A 21,791-nucleotide genomic window follows, 5' to 3' on the forward strand; every position below is an offset into this window, starting at 1 on the left:
AGGGCTAAGTTATCTATAAATTCCAGTGTGATAATTGTGGAAAAGACTACATAGGGCTGTGTTTCTCAAACTTTTTTGCATTGTGGCACACCAAAAAGATCTAAAAAAATTTCACGGCACACCTGAAAAGATTTAACAAGAACATTGTATAGCTGCCACCCCTAGTGGCCAAATGTAGTGGTCTGATTTGTTACATCATGTATTTATTATTTTAGCGTGGAAAATTCAAAAACATTGCATAATGGGCTGCATGTATTTATTATTAGACTATTATTATAATTAGAGCGATCGATATGTTCAAGGTTTCAAAACACTAGCAATTTTAAATATTTGCCAAAACTCCCATGGCACACCTGCAAATCTCTCACAGCACACTAGTGTGCCATGGCACAGTTTGAGAATCACTGACTTAGGGGAAACTGCTACAAACAAGAGTTAAAGAATACACCAACAAGGAATCACTGACAGCAGTTGGTGAACATTTCCAAGAATCAGGGCATACCATTTCTAGATATAACATCAGAGTATGCAGTACAGAGAATAATACCTTGAGGAGGAAAATATGAGAAGTTTTTGGAGGGGGAGCCAGTGTTGAACCATTATTCTGGATTGGGACTTATGCTGTTGTACAGAAGGATTTTGTCACATGGTCAACATTTAGTTGATCACATGACTCCAGTCCAGCAGTCATTCCTCTGATGATGGCCTTATGATAAGGTTGAAAGCTTAGAGTCACAGCCTTTTATACTGCAGAAAGGTATCTATTCTTAAATTGTCAGTATCTTTTGTGTTTGTATTCTGGTTCTAATCCATGTGGATTTTGCCCACGTTTGCCAAATATTTTGACCTGGTGCAGAAACAGGTTAGTAGCAAAAATGAATGTACATTTTTTTCATTCAGTGTACTGTAATTATGGCATATAATACACAAATTGCACTTTTGATTCTCAGATCACACCTTTTTGCCACTTATGTTATCAAATATTGTGCTTACTAGTATACCTGTCTCAGGGAGAGCATGTATGCCTTGATTCAATATGCATCCAGGGACTTGGACTTTGTATATGCAGAATGTATATTCTACAAACAAGTTTCAGGACATCTTACCTATCTTTGGAGATTACTATTGATCATTAGTGATGATCGCAGTGATGAGGTGGTATCCATTATTATTAAACTTAATACCTGACTGATGCATACTTCCTGAGGGGTGAACCTTTGACCAGAGTGTGTTCCTTAATTCATTTCTTTGAAAATACCTTAAAAGTTTTTGAATTTCCTGATGAAATGTATGTATGAACCATGAATTCTGTAAATATTAAAATCCATTAGACAAGTATTTTTTTGGGAGATTAGAGATCTCCTGCATCAATGAAAGTTGATCTCACAAATACCCACAATTACCCAAAATTTGCATTTACTTTATATATACAGTAGTCTATCTTGTTGCCACATGCTATGCACTAATTAAAATAGAGTAGGTGGATTATATCAGTATCTCATTCAACTACAAAGTTGATCACCTAATTACTTTGGATCATGACTTTTATCTAAGAAGTATAATAATGATACAAATGCATTCATTTTTCAGGAGAGAAGAAGACGTTCTATCTGGCTGGAGTAGTTAGGATGGAGTAAGTATTTATTGTAATGAATAGTGATGTGAAGAGTGTATGATACCAGAATGTTGAACTGCAGAGAGCAGATATGAGGTATATAGGAACCCCAGTAACTGAAACTCAAGAAACATGATTCTGATAAATCTACACAGGATGAATATGAATTAACACAAAGACTTCATTGAGTTTGTAGAGTTGTAAAGAGAGTCTGCTACTGGTAATGAAAACAGGTATGAAGTATATGGGCATAATAATTGAATACATTTAGAAATGTTTGGGGTCAAAATCTAGGTCATGAGCACATAAAACTTACATTTGCTACTTAGAGATGGCCCAAAATTGAATGAAGGGAACACTGACTGTAGTAGATAATAAGACTGTGATTAAGACCCCCATAAAAGGAAAGTAACTTTATAATGATAATTGTGAATGAAACTGTAAATTTGATGAAGCAGTGAAACAAAAAACTGACAGACTTTTGATAGACTGTTTATAAACAATATGTCCTCTTAAATGAAAGTATTGAAACACAGTGTTATTGATACAATCCAGTTTAGGCTCAATTTGTAAATGAAAGTGATTAGTTCGTGTGATGCTGCTTTTCATAGTAATAAAGACAAAAATTACATTTAAATGGAACTAGTGAGCTTGGGGATATAAGTATCTGTCATTGGAGTAGGTGGTCTTCAAAGGAGTTAGGTTTAGACCAATATATGATTGATATATGACTTAAAATTACAGAATAAATGATAATAATAATGTATTGGAACAATGAAACTGCTTGTTCCTTATATCTAAAAAATTATTATGTAACATTTAAAACTCCAGGACAGTTTTCATAATTTAAAATTCTGTATTGAACAGATACGATAAAATAAGACTCTAATTTAATGGACAGAGATTGTCATTATAATACGCAGTTAACCAAATTACCTAACAATGAAGAAGAGATGTGTGGCATTTTTTACAATTTTTAAAATAACACTGAAAGGTGCAGTTGTAGAAGCCTTTGAGGTAAGTACCATGTACTGCTCACAAATTTGATATTTCTTGTACATAAATTTATGAAAGGATTACATTTTTGTTTGACAATAAATTATCTGCATCAGAGGCAAAAAGAGTGAGAAGTAAATTCTTGTATAAATGATATGAATGGGCAATTACCTATGAACAAGCTTTAAAGGGAAGAGATACATTCTTGGTCTTAAATAGTACAGTATACCAGGATTTTGATGCAGATATAAACCTGTCTGTTACAGTAAGGGAGAGTCAAAATGTTGATCCAAACCTAAAACGTGCAGTGTTACCATAAAAATTGATTTGTTATTTAGACAGCTGCATCCAAAGATGAATGGTGAGTTCTTTCAGCAGATTCAACTCAACCTATCTATGTCTGTGTTAAATTTGTAAGGGTTGGGCAATTTGACCCTAACAGTGCACAATGACTGGATGGTCAATTGATATAGAAAAAGAATGAATATATATATATATATATATATATATATATATATATATATATATATATATATATATATATATATATATATATATATATATATATATATACATATATGAGTAGGTTTTAATTTAATTTTCAAAAAACACTCCATAAAATACAGATGCAATACAGATAAAGTCATTTCAATGTTAATCATTATACTTAAGATCTCTTGTAAAGTGAAAAGATAATGCACAGAGGGTGAACTGCTGTGTTTTATATGATCTGTCAAGCAAGCACCTGGGTCAAAATTCTAATCTGTACATGCAAAACCAAAGACTTATGAAAAATAATGACTTGAAAGAGGCTGTCTGATTTGTATGGAAAAGATATAACATTCCATTTGTGCCAAAAAGGAGCAACTGACTAGATATATCAGAAGTAATTGTTATGCATAAGAGATTGTACGTGACAGGTTTTGTTGAAATACATTTAGACGGGGTAATTTGTTCGCCAGATTGGTTTGAGTGCCAGGTAGTGTTACGTCGGCTGGTTGCAAGATGATTCAGGGTCATCATCTTGGATTTATGTGCCGATCCAAAAGAAGGCATCTTGTGTGATAACTACCACTACTGTTCAAGTTGTCACAGATAGATTTATCTTTATAATTAAATTACCTTGCAGCCACATGGGTTGGCATCACCAAAGGAGGGAAGTAGTGAGGTAACAGTTGACCATGTACTCTGTAGTTCATTTCGTGAGAGAGACAATCTGTTGGTGTAAAATTGAACCAAGAAACCTGGCAGAAATTAGCCTCCCCTAAATGATCATTTGCAAGAGATTTTAACCTTAATTCCCATGTTTGTTACTTTGGCTGCTGGATGCAAGAATGAAGTTATCATTTGGTATGATTTACTGAGTCGGTTTTCTCAGTTGGACCCCATTTCTGATGTATTAGCTATTTTTAGATATTGGAATATCATAAACAGGTACAAGTGGTGTAACCATTTTCACATGCTATATCATTTGTGATTTTCCTGATCTTAGTTCCTGATCTCATTGTGAGGCAGTTGTTCACCACTATGCCATTTTTGCCCTCTTGTCATGGTCATATGTTATTTTCGGGTCTTATCATGGTGAGTTCACTTCTCTGACTGGGTGTTTGTAGAAATCCTGCAAGTGGCTTATTTTTCCATCATATCTTTATATTCCATCAGTATGTTACTGATGCTTGTAGAGTGTCCCTGGTGACTTGCTAGGTGCCCAGTTACAGAAACAAAGCCATGCCTATTTCATTCCCAATGGATGAGAAAGTAATTCTTAAAATCTTGTCTACCAACTGATGTCATGTGTGCATCACACACCATTATAGCTTTCTTAAAAACTCAACTGTGATGACTTACACTTGCCCAGAACATTCCAAAGTTGTTGTTGTTGTTTTAAGTATGAACTTAACTAGAGTACTTTCATTTAGTGAACTTTTGCAGATAATTTCATAATTGCAGCTGCCACGTTATCTGGTATGTATTTTATATGGTGCAGGTCTTGCTGAAGGTTGACAACTACCTTCATTGAACGCTGAAAGAATGTGATGCCATTTTAAGGGAGACATATTATGAAACCAATTTGTGATATATTGCATAACAGTTCTTTAGCTTTGAACATTTTGCCAAATTAACATAAACTAAATATAAAATCCATATTAAAACCACATCTTTACAGACATATAGAATTTGTTCCGTGAAATGTAAACAGTTGTGGCTGAGTGTTTGATCACATGTCTCTGTCCAGTCACTTGATTGTCTGTATAGAAATACATATGAAAAATTATTTATAAGGTTATTAGTTTAAGATTGGCTTGTATTGACTTAATATGTGGTCATAGACTTACCATGATAAATGACCACTCCGGTGGCAGGATGTTGCAGGTTCAGACCTTGGCTGAGTAATACCAAAGACTTTAAAATGATGGTACTATCAGCTGTCTTGCTTGGTGCTCAGCATTAAGAGGTTAGTGTTGGGACTGGTTGGCCTGGTGTCAGGATAATGTGACTGGGTGGGACATGATGACACATGTCTTTGGCATGGTGCCTCTGTGCTAGACATCACTATAATCTGCCACACTGCAGACATCATAGCGATATGACTGAAAAATTGTTAAAAGCCGTGTTAAATATCCAAATCACAAATTTTGTAGGATGCTTTACGTTTACAAGATCTAGAGAAATTTTGCTTTTCATCATTATTTGGTAAAATTATATGGTTTTGACCCCTGTTTGAGTTTGAACTATGTTCTTCAGTTGCATCAAATTGGCAGGATCATCCATGTTGTGTGGACACATTCTAGTAAGTAATGAAGTGTAGCTTTATACATGAATGAAATTCCAGTTTCAGCAACTTTAGAAAGGCAATAGTGAAGCAAATATTTTTTCCAGTGTTCAGATTCAAAGAATATGGTATTCTGCATGTGCAGCAGATATGTTAGACTTGTTGCACATGGACTGCAGAAGTTGTGCTGTGTCTTAAAATAATGTTCTATTTTTTATAAATTTTCTTTATTTTCCTGTCATGCAGTTAGTCATGGTCTGAAAATTATGATGGACCAAAGTACAGGACAGATTTTTTAGGACTGCAGACCTGCCATGTATTACCAGCACTCACCTGTTGGACCTTTAATATTTCCTTGTCTGGGTTGTTAATTGGATAGAATGTGCTGTTTGATCCTTAAAACGACTTAAATGTCATGCAGGTGCACTGATTTTAGCTTTGTTCATTGGTTGGAGACAGGTGTTGTAACATAGTTTGGCTTATTTGGACCAAGACTATAATATGGTCTTAATGGTAATGAACCAGTGACTCAAATACAACATTTTCATGCCCATCAGTTAGTAGCAGTGATTTGATGAAGGTCCCTTTGCTGTTAGAAATACCTAAACTAGCAAATTATACAAAAATTTGCTAGTTTAAGTGTTTTGCAAGTTTGATGCTATTCCTTGTGTTGTATACTTTCTACTTTATACAAATTGTAGATGGTAATATATCTTGTAAAACTTGTAAAACAGTCTTCATCTAAAACTTGCTCAGTGCCCTTTATGCATCTTTCTTTGCTAGGTTCTCAATTGAAGACCTTTCAGCTGAGAGATTATACTTGGTCAATATGATGTTGAGTGTGTGCTTTGAGACCAGAAGCTCATGTGTCATCAAAGTTCCACTTCTACAAAACACCCTGATGCCCAAAGCCCTGTGTAGTGGGAAGCTGGACTATTATGTCACAGGTACAAACAAAACTGAGGTTCACTATAGTTTTAAGCATTACTGGTGATAGACCAAAAGAGCATATCGATGACCTGTTGTTCTTTGTCTTAAATCATTGTCTCTCTGACTGCTGTCTATCTTTTAGCACAAGATTGTTATTGCTGCTCTTCCTAAATTGCTCAGGAGATTATTATGGGACTTTACACATACATTCATTCTAAGTTCTAGTTGGTCCTGAATGAAATGGTGTCATGTGAACACAACAGGGTCATCTTGAAAATATTGCTATTGCTTTTTTTCCTGAATAAAAAGTCATATCAACATGGTACAGGCACCAAAATACATTGCATTATATCTATGTGGTCCTAAATGAAAATGGTGCTAATATGACATCCAATTTTGCCTCCATGACAGCCATCTTGACAATCTTAGTTACCAATACCCCTCCAGAATAGAGTATATTGACATGGTATTTTTACCAGAAATCTTGTTATGATGTTTGGTTGATCCTAATATAAAAACCATGCCAATCTCATTTTTTATTATGGTCCCCATAATGACCATGTCCAAAATCTTGTTATTACTTCTTCTGGATGAATGGTCATATCTGCATATGGTTTTCACCAAAAAACTATCCTTGATATCTGGTTAGTCCTGAATGAAAATGGTGCTGATCTTTTTTCAATATAGCTTATATGGTAGCAGTATTCAAAATCTTGTTATAACTACTCTGCATAAAAGGAAAGTCATATCAGAAGAGGATTTTCACCAGAAGACATCTTATGGTCTGGTTGAAATGATGCCAATATGATATCCAATATAGCCATCTTGAATATCTTTTTTATCACTACTATGAAAAGGCTGATCATATCAACATTTAAGACTTCTTTTGATACATGGTTCCCATGCTACCAAGAAAATCTGAAAAGGTTGGGAGAAAATATAGGCTTGTTCCCGAATGGGAGAAACCATTTATTTTGCAAATATTGACCAGAGTCAGTGGAAAATGGGGGAATTTTCAGTCAGCACTTGATGACAGATAAAATAATATAAGGTTTAACTAAACAGGTTGATGAATTAAATTTATTGAGTTCTTACCAAAATGTATGGAGGTTATAGAACTCTTTGATTAGTTGAAATACAATTCCTGTGCAAATATTTGGGTGCTATCCCTAAACATAGTTGCATAGTCAGTTCAAGCACTCAGGCAATCCACTTGGTCAGACTGACTTGCTACCCCATGTCTGCTCAATATCAGTATTCTTTTCCTATGCAGAAGATAATAAGACCAGTCTGTACCAACATGATGCGATGTCCAATTTTGGTAAATGTTAGAAAAAAATAAAGCTTTTCTTCCTCAGTTCCTCTTTCAATATGTTAATGAAAATGTGATGTTGCTTAGGAAAACTTTACTACTTACTTGCCACTGGGTTGAGTAGATAGATGCAAGTTCGTACCTTGAAAATATCAGTGTGCATTTTCTCTTCTTAACAGGCTCTGCAGCTCAACATTTCTTAATGTATAACATATATCATTTATGGATTACTTTTGTCTTTTTGCCAGTCTAAAACATGTTGCAAAGACACCTTACTTAAACTTGATACTAAAATTGGTTCAGATAATGAACATGTTTTATATTCATACTGAAGACGGTAGGTTTAAAATCCTTCAAGTATAGTTTTCATTAGGTGCCAGTGTTTTATATTAAGAAGTAGTATAGTGATAAGTGTATGGTGTTGAGTAAAATGATAAACTGAGGCCTAAATATTTTTTTAATCGAAAAATATCAGTATTTGTTAAATATATGTGGTTAAATAAATTCACATTTTTATTCTGCAAATTTAAAATGAGTTGCATGCAAAAATTTATATGAATTTTAGTATCTATAGTAACTTCTCTCTAGTGTTGCATCCTGTGGTTTAGTACATTGTCACATGTCTGATTCAGATGTTATAGAAGAGTGTCAAAGTAGAAACAGTTTGTTGATTTTAAAAATTCACAATTTTTCTAAGCTCACACTTTTGTTTTATTCTGTTCAGTAAGGGTCAAAACTGAATCTTGAAAAAATTTGTTTCATCCAGGGAATAACCTGGAAAGACCTGAAAAGTTTTGTTTCAAAGAGAGTGGGAGCCTTGGTGGTATCTAATGTGTTTTAAATGATAATTGTGCCAATCTTGTATCCATGATGGCAATCTTGAAAATCATGTGATCACTACCAGAGAGTCAGTCCCTTCAGCAGAATCATTAGTTGCCATAAAACATGATGTGTTTTTGCTTTGAGATAATAACCAGCCAGCTCTCTGCTGATTTTGTGTTGTGAAACCTGCCTTTGTACATGTGATATTAAAAAGTGTCTTGTCTTGTCATACTGATTGTGCCATAAAGCATTGCAGGGAGAGTTTCTCCTGAAGAGCTATGCATGAGACTTAGCTTGTTATCATATTGTGTTTTCTCAGTGTCTCTGCTCCATCTATCCATATTTTCCTTGGTCTTCCTTTTCCTTTAAAGCCTGATGGCAGGTGTTGTTCCAGACATTTCTCTGATTGCATCTTTCCTTATCTGATCTTTTTTGATTTTGTTACATTTCTTCTCAAGAATCTAATTTCACATGCAGTGATTATTTTGCATGTGGTTCTTGTTTAGTGCCCATGTCTGGCATTGATAGCACACAGTTGGGATGAATATAGTATTTATTAGTTGTCTCCTTCTTTCGGGGGGGGGGGCCGAGTGGTCTAAAGTGCTTTCCGTTACGGATACGTGCCATCTCACCTCTGTCTGCGTAGGTTCAAGTCTAGCATTCGGCCAATGTGGATATGTGAGAAAACTTGCCAGTAGCTTCTCGAGGGTCAGTGGTTCTTTCTGGGGTTTTCCCGGGTTCTTCCTCCACCATTAATACTGGCCGCCATACATAGCCTATCGTGTGCTGAAAAATGGCATTAAACCCCACAACAACAACAACAACTTTCCATGGAGATACTTGGCTGTTTTAAGACTGGGATTAATTGATAATTTAAATTATTGTCTTTCTGAGTTCTTGTTTCAATTTCTCTTCTTTTCAATTTCTCTATCGTTCCATTCTCTATGAATAGATTTGCAAGATATTTGAGTTCTTTTACTTGCTTTATCTTTGTGTTATCAATGTTAATGTTTATCTCTGAATGTGTTCTGCTTATCACCATTGTCCTGTTTTACTTATTTTGATCTTCATATCATACTTTGTACAGGTGTTGTTAGGCCATCAGCCTATTCAGTATAGCCATCAGCCTATTCAGTATGACCATCAGCCTGTTCAGTATAGCCATCAGCCTATTCAGAATAGCTATCTGCCTATTCAGTATAGCCATCAGCCCATTCAGTATGGCCATCAGCCTATTCAGTATGACCATCAGCCTATTCAGTATAGCCATCGGCCTATTCAGTATAGCCATCAGCCTATCCTATTTTATTCAGTCTTCTCTATTTTATTATTAACATTAACTGACCTCAATGCTGATGACAGTCTGAGTCAGGTGAAACCAAACTGAACTTGAAAATAACTTACCAGATGCTCTTAGCAAACTTAAAATATCTGTTTAACAAACTGGAAGTATTTATACAAGTGTTATGAGTCTGTGCTCTTAAAATAAGTAACAGAAAAGAATGAAATATAACAAGCTTTGTAAAAATTTAACAAATGATTTTTTTCTCTAGAATATAAAGTGAAAATTAGAAAAAAAGAACTTAAGGTATTGTGAATTAAATCCCCAAATAATCCAAGAATTACAGACACAAGTCCTAATAATTTAAAGTCCTGAATAAATCTCAGTACAAATCCCAAAGAAATCCAAAAACTGGAGGCAATGATGTGTCTGTTATAGCTTATAGAGTGTTGTTGTGTCAGCAGTCTTTTGTTGAATCACAGTAATATAATTCTAGGTTTGAATTCAGTATAAATTTCACAATAATACTTAATATGACATCTCATAATAAAATTATTTTGCATTTTTAGATAACACACTAACCCAGGTTAATCACATCAGACTAATTTAGAAAAGGTTAATTCTTATCTCTGGTAACAAGAGAAAATCAGAATATAATTTTTTTGCAGTATAGGGTCATCTGTTATAAAATTATATTCAGCCATATTTGGATTATTTTAATGCAGTTTGGGGTATTTCATCTAATTCAAACATAAAAAAAATTATTACCACTCCAAATGGTCATGCCTTTTAATTCTAGATCAATGTATAGACAGTTTTCAGGATGCAATGAATTATACAACAGTTTCACCAATATATGAAAGAGTATTCTTTATAAAGACCAAATTTATTTATAAAATGTCTAGAAAAGCCATTCCAGTCCACCTAAACAACATCTTTCACCAGAGATATGCTGATTTTGTTCCCAATTTAAGGTCTGTTAGAATTATAAATGACTTTATACAAAAGTCAAAGAAGGAATTATTTAAAATGAGCTTTCAATATACTGGTCCACTGGTATGAATCATTATTTCCAGGGATATAAGACAGGCTCCTGGCATTTCTTGTTTTCATAATCAGTGTCTTCAATGGGTAAAATCTTTGGACATTTTAACTGTTCTAAGTAACATAAATACCTCCTGCTTTTCTCTGCCTGTACATCTTTTTCACAGATGAATTTTTCAGTGCAATAATATATTTTATATATTTTTATGTGCTATGTTATGATCATACATGTGTTACAGCCTTGAAACATTTCTTTGATTTTCAGAATAATTTAGTTCTTTAATGTTAAGCTAAATTTGTATCACATTGTGCTGTATTTATTGTACATAACAGAAGGTCACAAGATAGATTAGTTCTGGTAAATAATTGTATTACCTTCTCTAGATAACGTTATTTTTATATTATTATTATTATTATCATTATCATCATCACCCTTATTCTTCTTCTTATTATTATTGTTATTGTTGTTGTTATTATTATTATGTGCTCTTTCATAATCAGGAATTTAGAGTACATTCAGTTTAATACCTCACAAGAACTGCTTAAGAATATTATTCTGGCTATTTCTTCATAGTTTTTACCTTACTTTTTCATCACTGAGAAATGTTAAAGTTCTGGCTTCTAGATGCAACACTAACTAGCAAGTTATTATTGTCTTGTAGACTTCTCTCTCCAAGCATGGCTTCAGGAGAATGGACTCCATGTTTATCAGACTCTTACATCCCTGGAAGTGTCTAGGCTTCTGGAGAAAATGGGCATCAGTTATCTTCTGAATGACCAGCAGTGCCATAGACAGCAAGTGCCCTTTGTTCCTCAGTCAGATGGCTGGAATTCATGTGAGTTAATTACCTTCATTACAGAGTGAAGATTGCATGTACTACATTCAGTGATGGAATCAAATACTTTGCTTATATGCCATCTTTATACTGCATTTATGCATGCATAAAAATTATCTTTTTTGATATTGCGAAAGCTTAAGGACATAGAAACTAATTCCCAACAAAACCGTCCATTAATTTATGTTTGAGGTGGTGGTGGGAGGCAAGACTGGCTGCAGTCTTTGTGTCTGGAGTCATTTGCAAAATCTTTGTGTAGTTAATATAGATATAATAAAAATTAGAATCTTTGTAGCTTATAAATCAATTAATTTTGATTTTTTTTATGTAAATAATGTTTCCAAATGAGAAAAGCAACCTACATCAAAAACAACAATTTGACATTGAAATTTAGTTTGTTAGAACTGCTAAACATTATCATCTTAGTTTGTATTAGCAGCTTAATTGGTTGATTGAACAGACATATTAGAGGATATTGAAGCCTTTATGCAAAGCTGAGAAATATAACTTGCCTTTATTCCTCAATATGGCCTACTCTGATGTACAGCCACAGTTTTCATACAGACTGAACTTTCAAACCATTAACACATTAACCCCTGGAGCTTTTTGTCATTTTCACCTGAAAATCGTGTAGGAAACACATTTTGAAAGCTATTTCTGAATAGTCTCGAAAACACCAAATCCCTGGTCATCTTTCAATAACATGCTGCCTAGTTGTGTTAGAAACATTGTTTTTCATTGGCTATTTGACTCGTGTATGAGCAGAAGGGTAAAAGTTGGAGTTCTTTTTTCTTTTTTTCTAAACGTAGCCATTATTTTTATATGGAGACCACTCTTTATTCCAAATGCCCATCTTATCCTACTTTTTGCAAAGGCTCATCTGTCTGTTTGCAGTTCATACTGGTTTGCCTTAGATCTGAGACCAAAAAGTGTAAAATCTAGACACAAAATCAGATTCCAACCACATGCAAATTTTGGGTAGAAAAAAGTCGGGTCCCAAAAACGAGTTGCTTTAATCTGTTTTTTGTAGTGCAACTAGATATTCCAGATTATTTGGTATCATTGTAGAGCTACATCTGTCTACCTTTCTATAATACCACCCACTTTAGTGTATCATGACCATGACGGTACAGAGCTCGGCAGTAGGCTACTACCTCCTGCCCTGTTAAGTCATTGCTAGGGGTTAATGTGTTAATACTTGCATCAAAAGGGACCATTGAAAAGTGGCATGTGAGGTGAGAATATTGTTATACATTATACCTAATATAGCTCAGACTTTATGCTGACATCTGAATAAGTTAGTTAATATTCATTTGGATAAAGACTAATCTATTATAAGTGTTTTGGTCTAAAGCTGTTTCTTAGGTTCTGTCCCTTGTTTGAATGCTAACAAATAAATAGCTTTAACTGACAAATATATATACTAATTAAATTTCCTTGCTGTTTGTTAATGCAAATTGTAACTGATCTTATTAAGTCTGGTCAAAAATCAGTTTGAAAATTTTTTTACTGACCACAACTGTTCAGAAATAAAGTCTGCATTACAAAAACTGTTCAGAGAAAATATGAAGAGTTTTCTGAACACTTAAGGTGTATGAAAATGTAGTGCAAAATAGTGTAATTTTAAATTAGCAGATAATAGTTGTCCATTAAATTTAGTTACTTTTGATGATGATTTGAGTAAATTCTGAATAATTATAATTTAAAATTTAATATGGAAAGTTTAACAAGGAACTTTTTTATATAAGTCTAAATAGCATTGTTTTCTGGCATAGTCTGCCAACATACTGTACAGCTCTGGTAGCCTAGTGGTTAGAGCATCCTCCTGGGATGAGGGAGGTCATGGGTTCAGATCCAGGCGAGTCATACCAAAGACTTATAAAAATGGTACTAATAGCTGCCTCGCTAGGTGCTCAGCATTAAGAGGTTAGTGTTAGGACTGGTTGGCTTGGTGTCAGGATAATATGACTTGGTGGGACATCATGCTACATGTTTGTGGCATTGTGCCTCAGTGCTAGACATCACTATAAACTTCCACACTGCAGACGTCATAGTGATATGACTGATTTTTTTTAAAGCTACGTTAAAAATCCAAATCAAACATGCACACACACACACACACACTGACAACATACAGATACTGTTTGAAGATACAATGGTGGTAATTGAAATGAAGTTAAAATATAATGTTAATTTGAATAACTAGTAATTGCCTATAATTCTCTCTCGTTCATCCCTTCCCTTGCAAGAGGGAGTTGTATACTGATTTTTGCTGTCCATTTGTCTGTCTGTACATAGGTAATATTTATAATGCTAGCAGGATGCATAAAAATGTTTGAGCTAAACTGGGCAAATACCTTCAAACCTTATGCTTTTATCATAAGTCTTATTGAAACATCCCTAAAATTATGAACTTTTTGAATAATAGCATAAAAAATACCAAAAAATGATCATTGCTTTTATCTTTAGATTTGGCATGTCATGATTTTGTCCAGATTTAGGCTTATGTATTAAACTTCATGGAATGTGTTATTGAACCAGATTTACTATACATTTTATTTCAGATGCTTTAATCTATGTTGTTCATATCCAGCATAACATTTTTTCAAGATCTGATTTTAATATTTTATCATCCATTTATCAGAAAATGTCATCCAAACTAAAATGCATTGAAGATGGAGAAGGCAGTCTCATTATAAAATAAAACTGAGACAGTGGGCACAAAAATATAATAAGGATTATTTAGATAATAACCATGCTGAGATAAAATCAGTCAAGTTGATCATTACATTATGTCATGTTGACCTGAGCATTGCCCTATGACTCACTTTATTACCTGGGTAATTATGAATGGGTGGAAACAAGAGTACCTATGTACCCATTGACAGCTTTAGTCACTGGAACCGAAATTAGGTCAGGTTTGGTGCACTGATACTAAAAATATCTTTGACACATAATAACTTTTCTTCTGGGCACAAAATATTGCCCATTGCCTTTAAAAAAGTTCCAGGACTGTCTATTTCACACTCATGACAAATTTTAATCACTATGCTAGATTTGTCTGTTCCTTTTGCCAAGTATTAGTGTCACAGAAATCTAATTGTAATGAGAGTGGAGGGAAAGACATTTTTCTTTCAAGAACAAATCCCTTCTTGTGTGTGTATTGTTTTGAACTTTATTTTCATATAAACTATTACAGCCTGTCCTTATGATATAAAGTTACCTTCCTTGCCAAGTGGTGTTGCCTGTCATGTACCCAGTCTCTGTACTGGTGTCCAGTGTTGTGTGGATGTGGATTTCCTTAACCGATCCTTCAGTGCTTTCCTCCTCCTGGATTCCTGTAACTACAAGCTAACTGTGGGCATTGAAAAACTCAACTTTACAAGGCACTTGTTTAACTACAATTGGGGCAGACAAGATCAATTCTGGCTGTTTGGAGCAGTACGATTAGAGTAAGTATGATCTGATTATATTGCAGACTTGAATGTCATGTATTATAATAAGGTCATTTTTACCATGCTTGTCAAGTTTATGTTACTGCACAACTTGCTGTAGTTCAGTTTTATTAATATATATGTATATCTGTCAGAAAATGTACAACTTTACTCATTCCTGTGTAGATGTGAACATACATTTTATGAACTAGTAAAACCCATATTGATCACTGGGAAGTGAATCTGTATGTGTTAGGTTTATTAGTTCATAAAACTTTTATAGAAACCAAGATATATCATTGTTTTATTGCATGATTTATTGCAAAATTTTAAAAAAAGTAACCAGCTATATGGTGCCACAGAAAATTGAGAGTGGAATATGATGGTTTATTGCAAATTAGATGCTGTTGTATCATCCAAAAATGATTTCTCACAGACATTGTGTATTAACATTAAAAATGTGCAATTTACAATACTTAGAGGTGCAGTTTTGTGGAGCAGTATCTTTAACTTGAGCATCCTCTTGTTGCCATATTATAAGCTCTTCTCAAGATTGACCATTATAGACAATATCAAGGTAGTAAATTTCTCCTTTGAATACATTCTCTTATCACATTGACATTAGGAAATAAAACTCCACTACCTCTCAAATCTAGCCCTCCCAAGAAGGCAAAAAGATATTCTTTTCTGTCTATATGCCATATAAACAAAGGGAAGAAACTCTTACTCCTTACTGCCTCTTAACACTGCTAGGTGAATACCCATCAACAATTACCAGTTTTAAGTGCTAATAGCATAGTATCACAAAACCTAGCATAACTTTTTTAACATCTTTATAATTTCAACCATCCATCATGGAAGTTGGTATAAAAGTGTGTATTAATATATTTGGACTGCTCCAGCGGCCTAAGTGGTTAGAGTGTCCACCTTGGATGCAGAAGGTCATGGGTTCAGACACCAGCTGTATAATACCCAAAGACTTATAAAAATGGCACTAGCAGTTACCTCACATGGCACTCAGCATTCAGAGGTTAATGTTAGGACTGGTCACCCTGGTTTCAGGATAATGTGACTGGCTGGATTATGATGCAACATGTCTGTGGCATGATGCCCCAATGCTAGACAACACTATAAATTGCCACACTTCAGACATTGTAGTGATGTAACTTGGATTGTTAAAGCTATGTTAAAAATCCAAAAACACAACATATTTGCTATGTGGTGCAATGAATATTTCTTAAAAATCAATATTTTTATGAAATTTTTTTCAGTCATAGATGTTTATCATGACCTTGAACTTCAAAAAAACATTGTTGATTATTGTTGTTGGTTGTTTATTTGTGACTCGAAAAAAAAACAATGTGTCCCAGAATATACAGTGCACACAAAAATTACTTTTAAAATAAATTTATGGTGTCCCAACAAATATGGTGTCCCAACATATACAGTAAATACAGTACTGGTAAGAAGACTTCATTATTTTCTTCATATCTGTGTATGGTCATTATTGGCTATGTGACTGACACTTGTAATACTCTCATGTTTGGAGTTAAATTATCCTTTATGTTGGGAATCCTGACTGTCTTCTCATGAATGGTGCCCATGTAGGATTTGCAGCCTATTTCATTAACAGCATTAAATTAATGTGTTTAAGGGATGTATTCAAAAGAGAAAGGGAAAGCAAATGTTTTAGTCAATTACATTTCCCCAAGAATACTTACACAATCACAACACCATAAATCCTGCTCCCCCCATCACCCCCAAATGTCTCCCCATTGATGAGACCCTTAGCTTAAAACTAGCAACATCTGAACATCTGGCTGACTGGTATCCAAAGTGGTCATGTCTGTTGGTAGCAACAGATAATTTTGCATGTATTTGTTGAGAGATATCATTCATTAGCTGGAATCTGATGTGGAGTCCAGTGTAAAAAAAATCCTTTATTATCAGACTCAAAATTACTCTTAGTTGTGGGCTTGAGGGGTTGCATTTAGAAAAGGATCATTAAAATTTCATACTAAAAGTTATCTTAGTGCTGTTTACTTCAAATAATCATGATAAAGGTCAGAAACACATACTTGTGTAGAGTTTGAAAAGGCACTACAAAGGTCTGAATATATGTCAAGTTTCAAATCATTCAAAGCTGTGTCATAGATGAAATTTACTTTTCAGTATTTAAAAGTATGCATACACTGAAAATTTTTTTTTATGTAAGTTCCAATTCACTTGCCCTACAGAGCAAGTGGCTAAATTAAAGTTTGCCAAACCCTGTTATGCATCATAGTTACCCGGTAATGTTCTTACAAAGTAACAATTATTTTTCAGAGAGCATGGGGCTATCTTATTCTCAGTTGTTGAATAGATTGGTAGGAAGTAAACTTATTACAACTGGTACAGTATATATTTGAATAGTGTGATATTTATCCCCTCAGTGCAAAACCACAGATTAGCAGGGAAACATAAATTGTAGAATTCATTGTATAGACCATGTGGTCTTTGCTTGAATTTCCACAGTATTAAAATGTTGGGTTTTTCTGATGACTTTATTACATTAGAATAATGTAGGAGGAAAATAATTTGTTGTCATGTTAAATAATATGAAGGTATTCAGAAATATAAAAAGAAAAATTAATTTTTTGTCTCAATATCTCTTGTCATTTTGGTTGCAAAGCAGATTTGTGTCACGAGAGAAATTGTGTTATTACAAGTGTCCATATATATTTTTTTGTAATCCAGATGGTTAAATAAGATTTATCCACATTTTTGGAATAGATATAAGGAAATATTTCACAATTGAAAACCACAATTGACAATACAAAATGTTTCCACTTCACATGTGAAATATTTCCTTATATGTAATCAAAAAGTGTAGAATTTCTTTCTTTAAGGCAAAAACTTAAGATTTACATGGATTTGTTTCTCCATTCTATGTCATTGTGATTGACAGCTGTACTACTAAATCAATAAGTAGAGGTTCTGAAATTTACAATAATCTTAGGATGCATGACAGATTTAAATTGTGCATATGATGCTTCAAATTGCATATTTTCTCAAATTAGTTACTTTTTTAAAACAAAAATGAAGAGATATTTATTTTTGTGCACATATTTCCTGCATATTTTGATACAGTGAACATTAGTGATAGGGGTATTGTAGAAATATGACAGAACAGTCCAACAGATTTCAGAGTGTAACAAAATTAAACAAAATATTTTAGCGATTGTGAGTTTACTTGTATGGATTTTGTTTAATACCTTTGTTTAGCTTTGCTTTCAGATGTGAACATTTTTGTGTTAACAAGTTTGCACTCTATAGTTTGCACTCTATTTTGGTGATGACACCACATGATTAATTTCATAAATGTATACTAGAGTGGCAACAGTTTTGACACATTTTGGAATCGCTTCATCCCGATGGCAAGAGAGAGAGAGGTAGAGAGGGGGAAAGAGAGGAACATAAAAAGAGAAAAAGTGAAATAACATTTAATATGGAAATACAAATTTGCATAATGTAAATAAGGGAAGATATGCTTCCTGAATAAGATAAAAATAATGTATAATACTCACTTATAAGATGAGTTCAACTGCAAACTGTGCAGACCTAGATATGCTATCACATAATGTGCTGGCAAATCTGGGTCTATACAGTTTATTATCAGTAATCAGTAGAACAAACACCATAGACCATGATCTGCTGGTACATTAGTCTTTTTCAGATCAGGATCTTTGTTGTTTGTGGTTTGACTTGACTTATAGTTAAGTATATTCTGTAGTTCCAAAAGTGATATTGCTTCTATGGTGATAAAAGTGGTCTTGCCACTGTGGCAATATCAGTTTTCTCCCACTGATATATTTCAAAATCTCATCAAGAAATATAAATATGTATTCATATATATATATATATATATATATATATATATATATATATCAGTATTCATTACAACAAATTTTTTGGAAAAGTTTCATTCTAGTTTTATTTTTTCATTTTCCAGCTATGCTATCATCAACATAGCTTCAGAGGCTAAATTCCTGGTGAACCTGACATTATGTGTGTGCTTTGAAGCCAATGACTCTTGCTCCAAAACCATTCCGATTTTCAGGAATGCACTGTTGCCTAAGGTCACCTGTGACTGGAGTCTAGACTTCATCAGCCCAGGTGTGTCATTTAAGTGCTCTTTTCATTTGTAAGGATTCAATTTATTGCATGATACCATTTGAAATAGGGACATTACATTTTCTTCCTTTGGAGTGTACCTCTGTGAGAAATTATTTTTTTATTCTTAAGGATTCCTGCAATTATTTTGTAGCATATACAGCTTTATAAAACAGAAAATGTAGATGGTTATTTACCACAGTTTAAGGTATAGAAGATATTCATAAAGAGAGATAGAACCAGGTTTGTATGCTATTATCCCCTCAGTATTTGTAAAAGGTCCTCTAGATGTGGTCATATTCATCCATCCATCCTTCTGTATATCCATACATAAGTACATATGTCCATATGTTCCAAGATTGTTAGCAAGGTTGCACAAAGACTACTTCATGTTGACAAATGAAATTTAACTAGCATATTGTATGCATAAATAGATGATCCATTTAGACAATTTTCAATCATTTAAACTTTTGTAACTTTCTAGACTTATTTTGGGGATTTGAAGTGGGATATACATAAACTTTTGGGGCTGCAGTGTGGTGCATACATATTTTACAAAATGCAAATCCAGGTTTCTTTTTTCTTTTATTGCACTTTCATTATAAATTACATGTGTTAAATTCAGTAACTATTATCAGACTACTACTACTATTACTACTACTAGTAAACTTTTTTAATGAGTGTGACTCCATTATGCTGTACTATACTCCCCTGAGGATGAGCAAACTATTGTAAATATAAAAATTATAATAATGATAGTCCTTTGAAACTAAAGAGGATGGGTTCTGTGCTATCATCTATGGGAAAGGCAATGGTTCTTTAGTCCTACCGTATATACTCGCATATAAGCCAAAACATTTAGGAAAAAAATAATGCCTGGAAGAAGGGGGCTCAGCTTATCTGCAGGCCAAGGTCCAAGTCTGAAAATTTTAATGCTTTTTTCCCTTGATTTCCAATATTTATTGTTTCTGTTGATGGCCGAAAATGAGATCACATGCCTAATGATGCCACATGGCTTATAAGATTTGTGCTGTTGTGAAGTGAAACAAATATTTTTTTCTAACTTAAGTGGTAGGATAATGAATGAAAAACGTGTTTTAACGTACTTGACATCTATGTGACAGATGTCCATCCACCAGAAAATGCAGCCATACATGTTATTTGAGCCACAGTGGTACATGTATTTTCCAAAAGAACTGCCATATTAGTAATCTCCAGTCAAGTATTTAACCCTCAGCTAATCAGTAATCATTAAACTCTACGGTATTGTACAAATGCACACTAGCTTATTTCAATGTAAATATGAAAAGAATCTACATAAAAAAATAAAAGAATTACGATACTGAAGGTATATACGAAAAACATTTTAAACTAGAGTAGAAATACATGTACAATAGTCTTAAAGGAACAATAGCGAGAGGCTCCATAAGTGTTTCTTGCATGCATGCTAAGGAAGGGTAAATAACAGGGCAATATACGAGTCAGCGTGAATAATTGTAAAACAATATAATTTGTGGGATTTCTTTGACAGGTGTTTTAGAAGTAATAGGCAGCCACAGTTTATATACTACTGTTGTTTAGTTGTTTGTAAAGCAAAGTGGTTTGTTAGCGGTAGAGTGTTGTACAATAGCTACCATATGCTTTATCTGTGGTAAATGCCTCGGGGATAATAGGTTTATTTTGTTGCACAATGCCAGTGACTTTACTAATACATGCTGACTCTCAGATGTATTGTTTAATGAGATATGGTAGTGGACATGGTTTCTGCTCAGTTATAAACTGTCACAATAGTTGAATAATGTCCATGCTGAAACCAATCGTATTTTAATCAATTGAATCACACTACCGGTAGTTTAAAAAAAACACACAAATAAACAACAATGATAAATAATTATCAAATACAAATTGATAACCAACCACACATGGAAATAATTACAGGATAAGGTATATAAATAGTATACTACCACTATAAGAAATTATTTCAGTTTAATCTCTCTAGAAGTTTATGTTCAATTCAATCAGATAAAATGAATAGTGTTGGAAGTAAAAGAAAGCGTTCTGCTTATGATGCAGCATTCAAACTTAAAGTTATTGAATATGCAGAAGCAAATAACAACTGTGCTGCAGCATGCACATTTTTTGTGAACGAGAAGCAAGTACGGGAATGGCGGAAAAGCAAAGCAGCCTGAGAAGAAATGCCAAAATCCAAGAAGGCTCATCGGACTGGTATTGCCTCTTTCCCTGAATTGGAGAAAGAACTCAGTGATTTTGTAAGTGAACGTCAACAAAATGGATACATTGTCACACGAACTGCAATTCGTCTACGTGCTATGCAGATGGCAAAAAATGATAAATATAAGTTGGCAGATTCAAAATTTGTTGCATCAGCTGGCTGGTGTTCTCGTTTTATGAACCGGAATGGTTTCTGCCTCAGGCAGTGAACGAAGATAGCACAAAAGCTACCAAAAGACTTGGAAGAAAAAATTGAATCATTTCAGCAGTTCATCATTAAATGCAGAAAGGAGTGCTCATTTGAACTATCACAAATTGGAAATATGGATGAGACGCCTATGACCTTTGACTCACCAAGCAATA

General features: G+C 33.8%; 1 protein-coding gene across 1 annotated transcript in view; it reads left to right on the forward strand.

The window, feature by feature from the left end:
* LOC149805308 (uncharacterized) overlaps positions 1-21,791 on the forward strand; it is a 471,406-nt gene that overhangs the window by 20,682 nt on the left and 428,933 nt on the right. Inside the window, exons 7-11 of the mRNA XM_089934018.1 lie at positions 1,591-1,633; positions 6,168-6,331; positions 11,437-11,610; positions 14,810-15,062; positions 19,036-19,199. Of these exons, the coding sequence (XP_089790144.1) occupies positions 1,591-1,633; positions 6,168-6,331; positions 11,437-11,610; positions 14,810-15,062; positions 19,036-19,199 (798 nt within the window). The remainder of the gene's footprint in view (positions 1-1,590; positions 1,634-6,167; positions 6,332-11,436; positions 11,611-14,809; positions 15,063-19,035; positions 19,200-21,791) is intronic.

The sequence above is a fragment of the Sinohyriopsis cumingii genome, chromosome 2 (genome assembly GCF_028554795.1).
Source record: "Sinohyriopsis cumingii isolate HCF-2022 chromosome 2, ASM2855479v2, whole genome shotgun sequence".
Classification (NCBI taxonomy): domain Eukaryota; kingdom Metazoa; phylum Mollusca; class Bivalvia; order Unionida; family Unionidae; genus Sinohyriopsis; species Sinohyriopsis cumingii.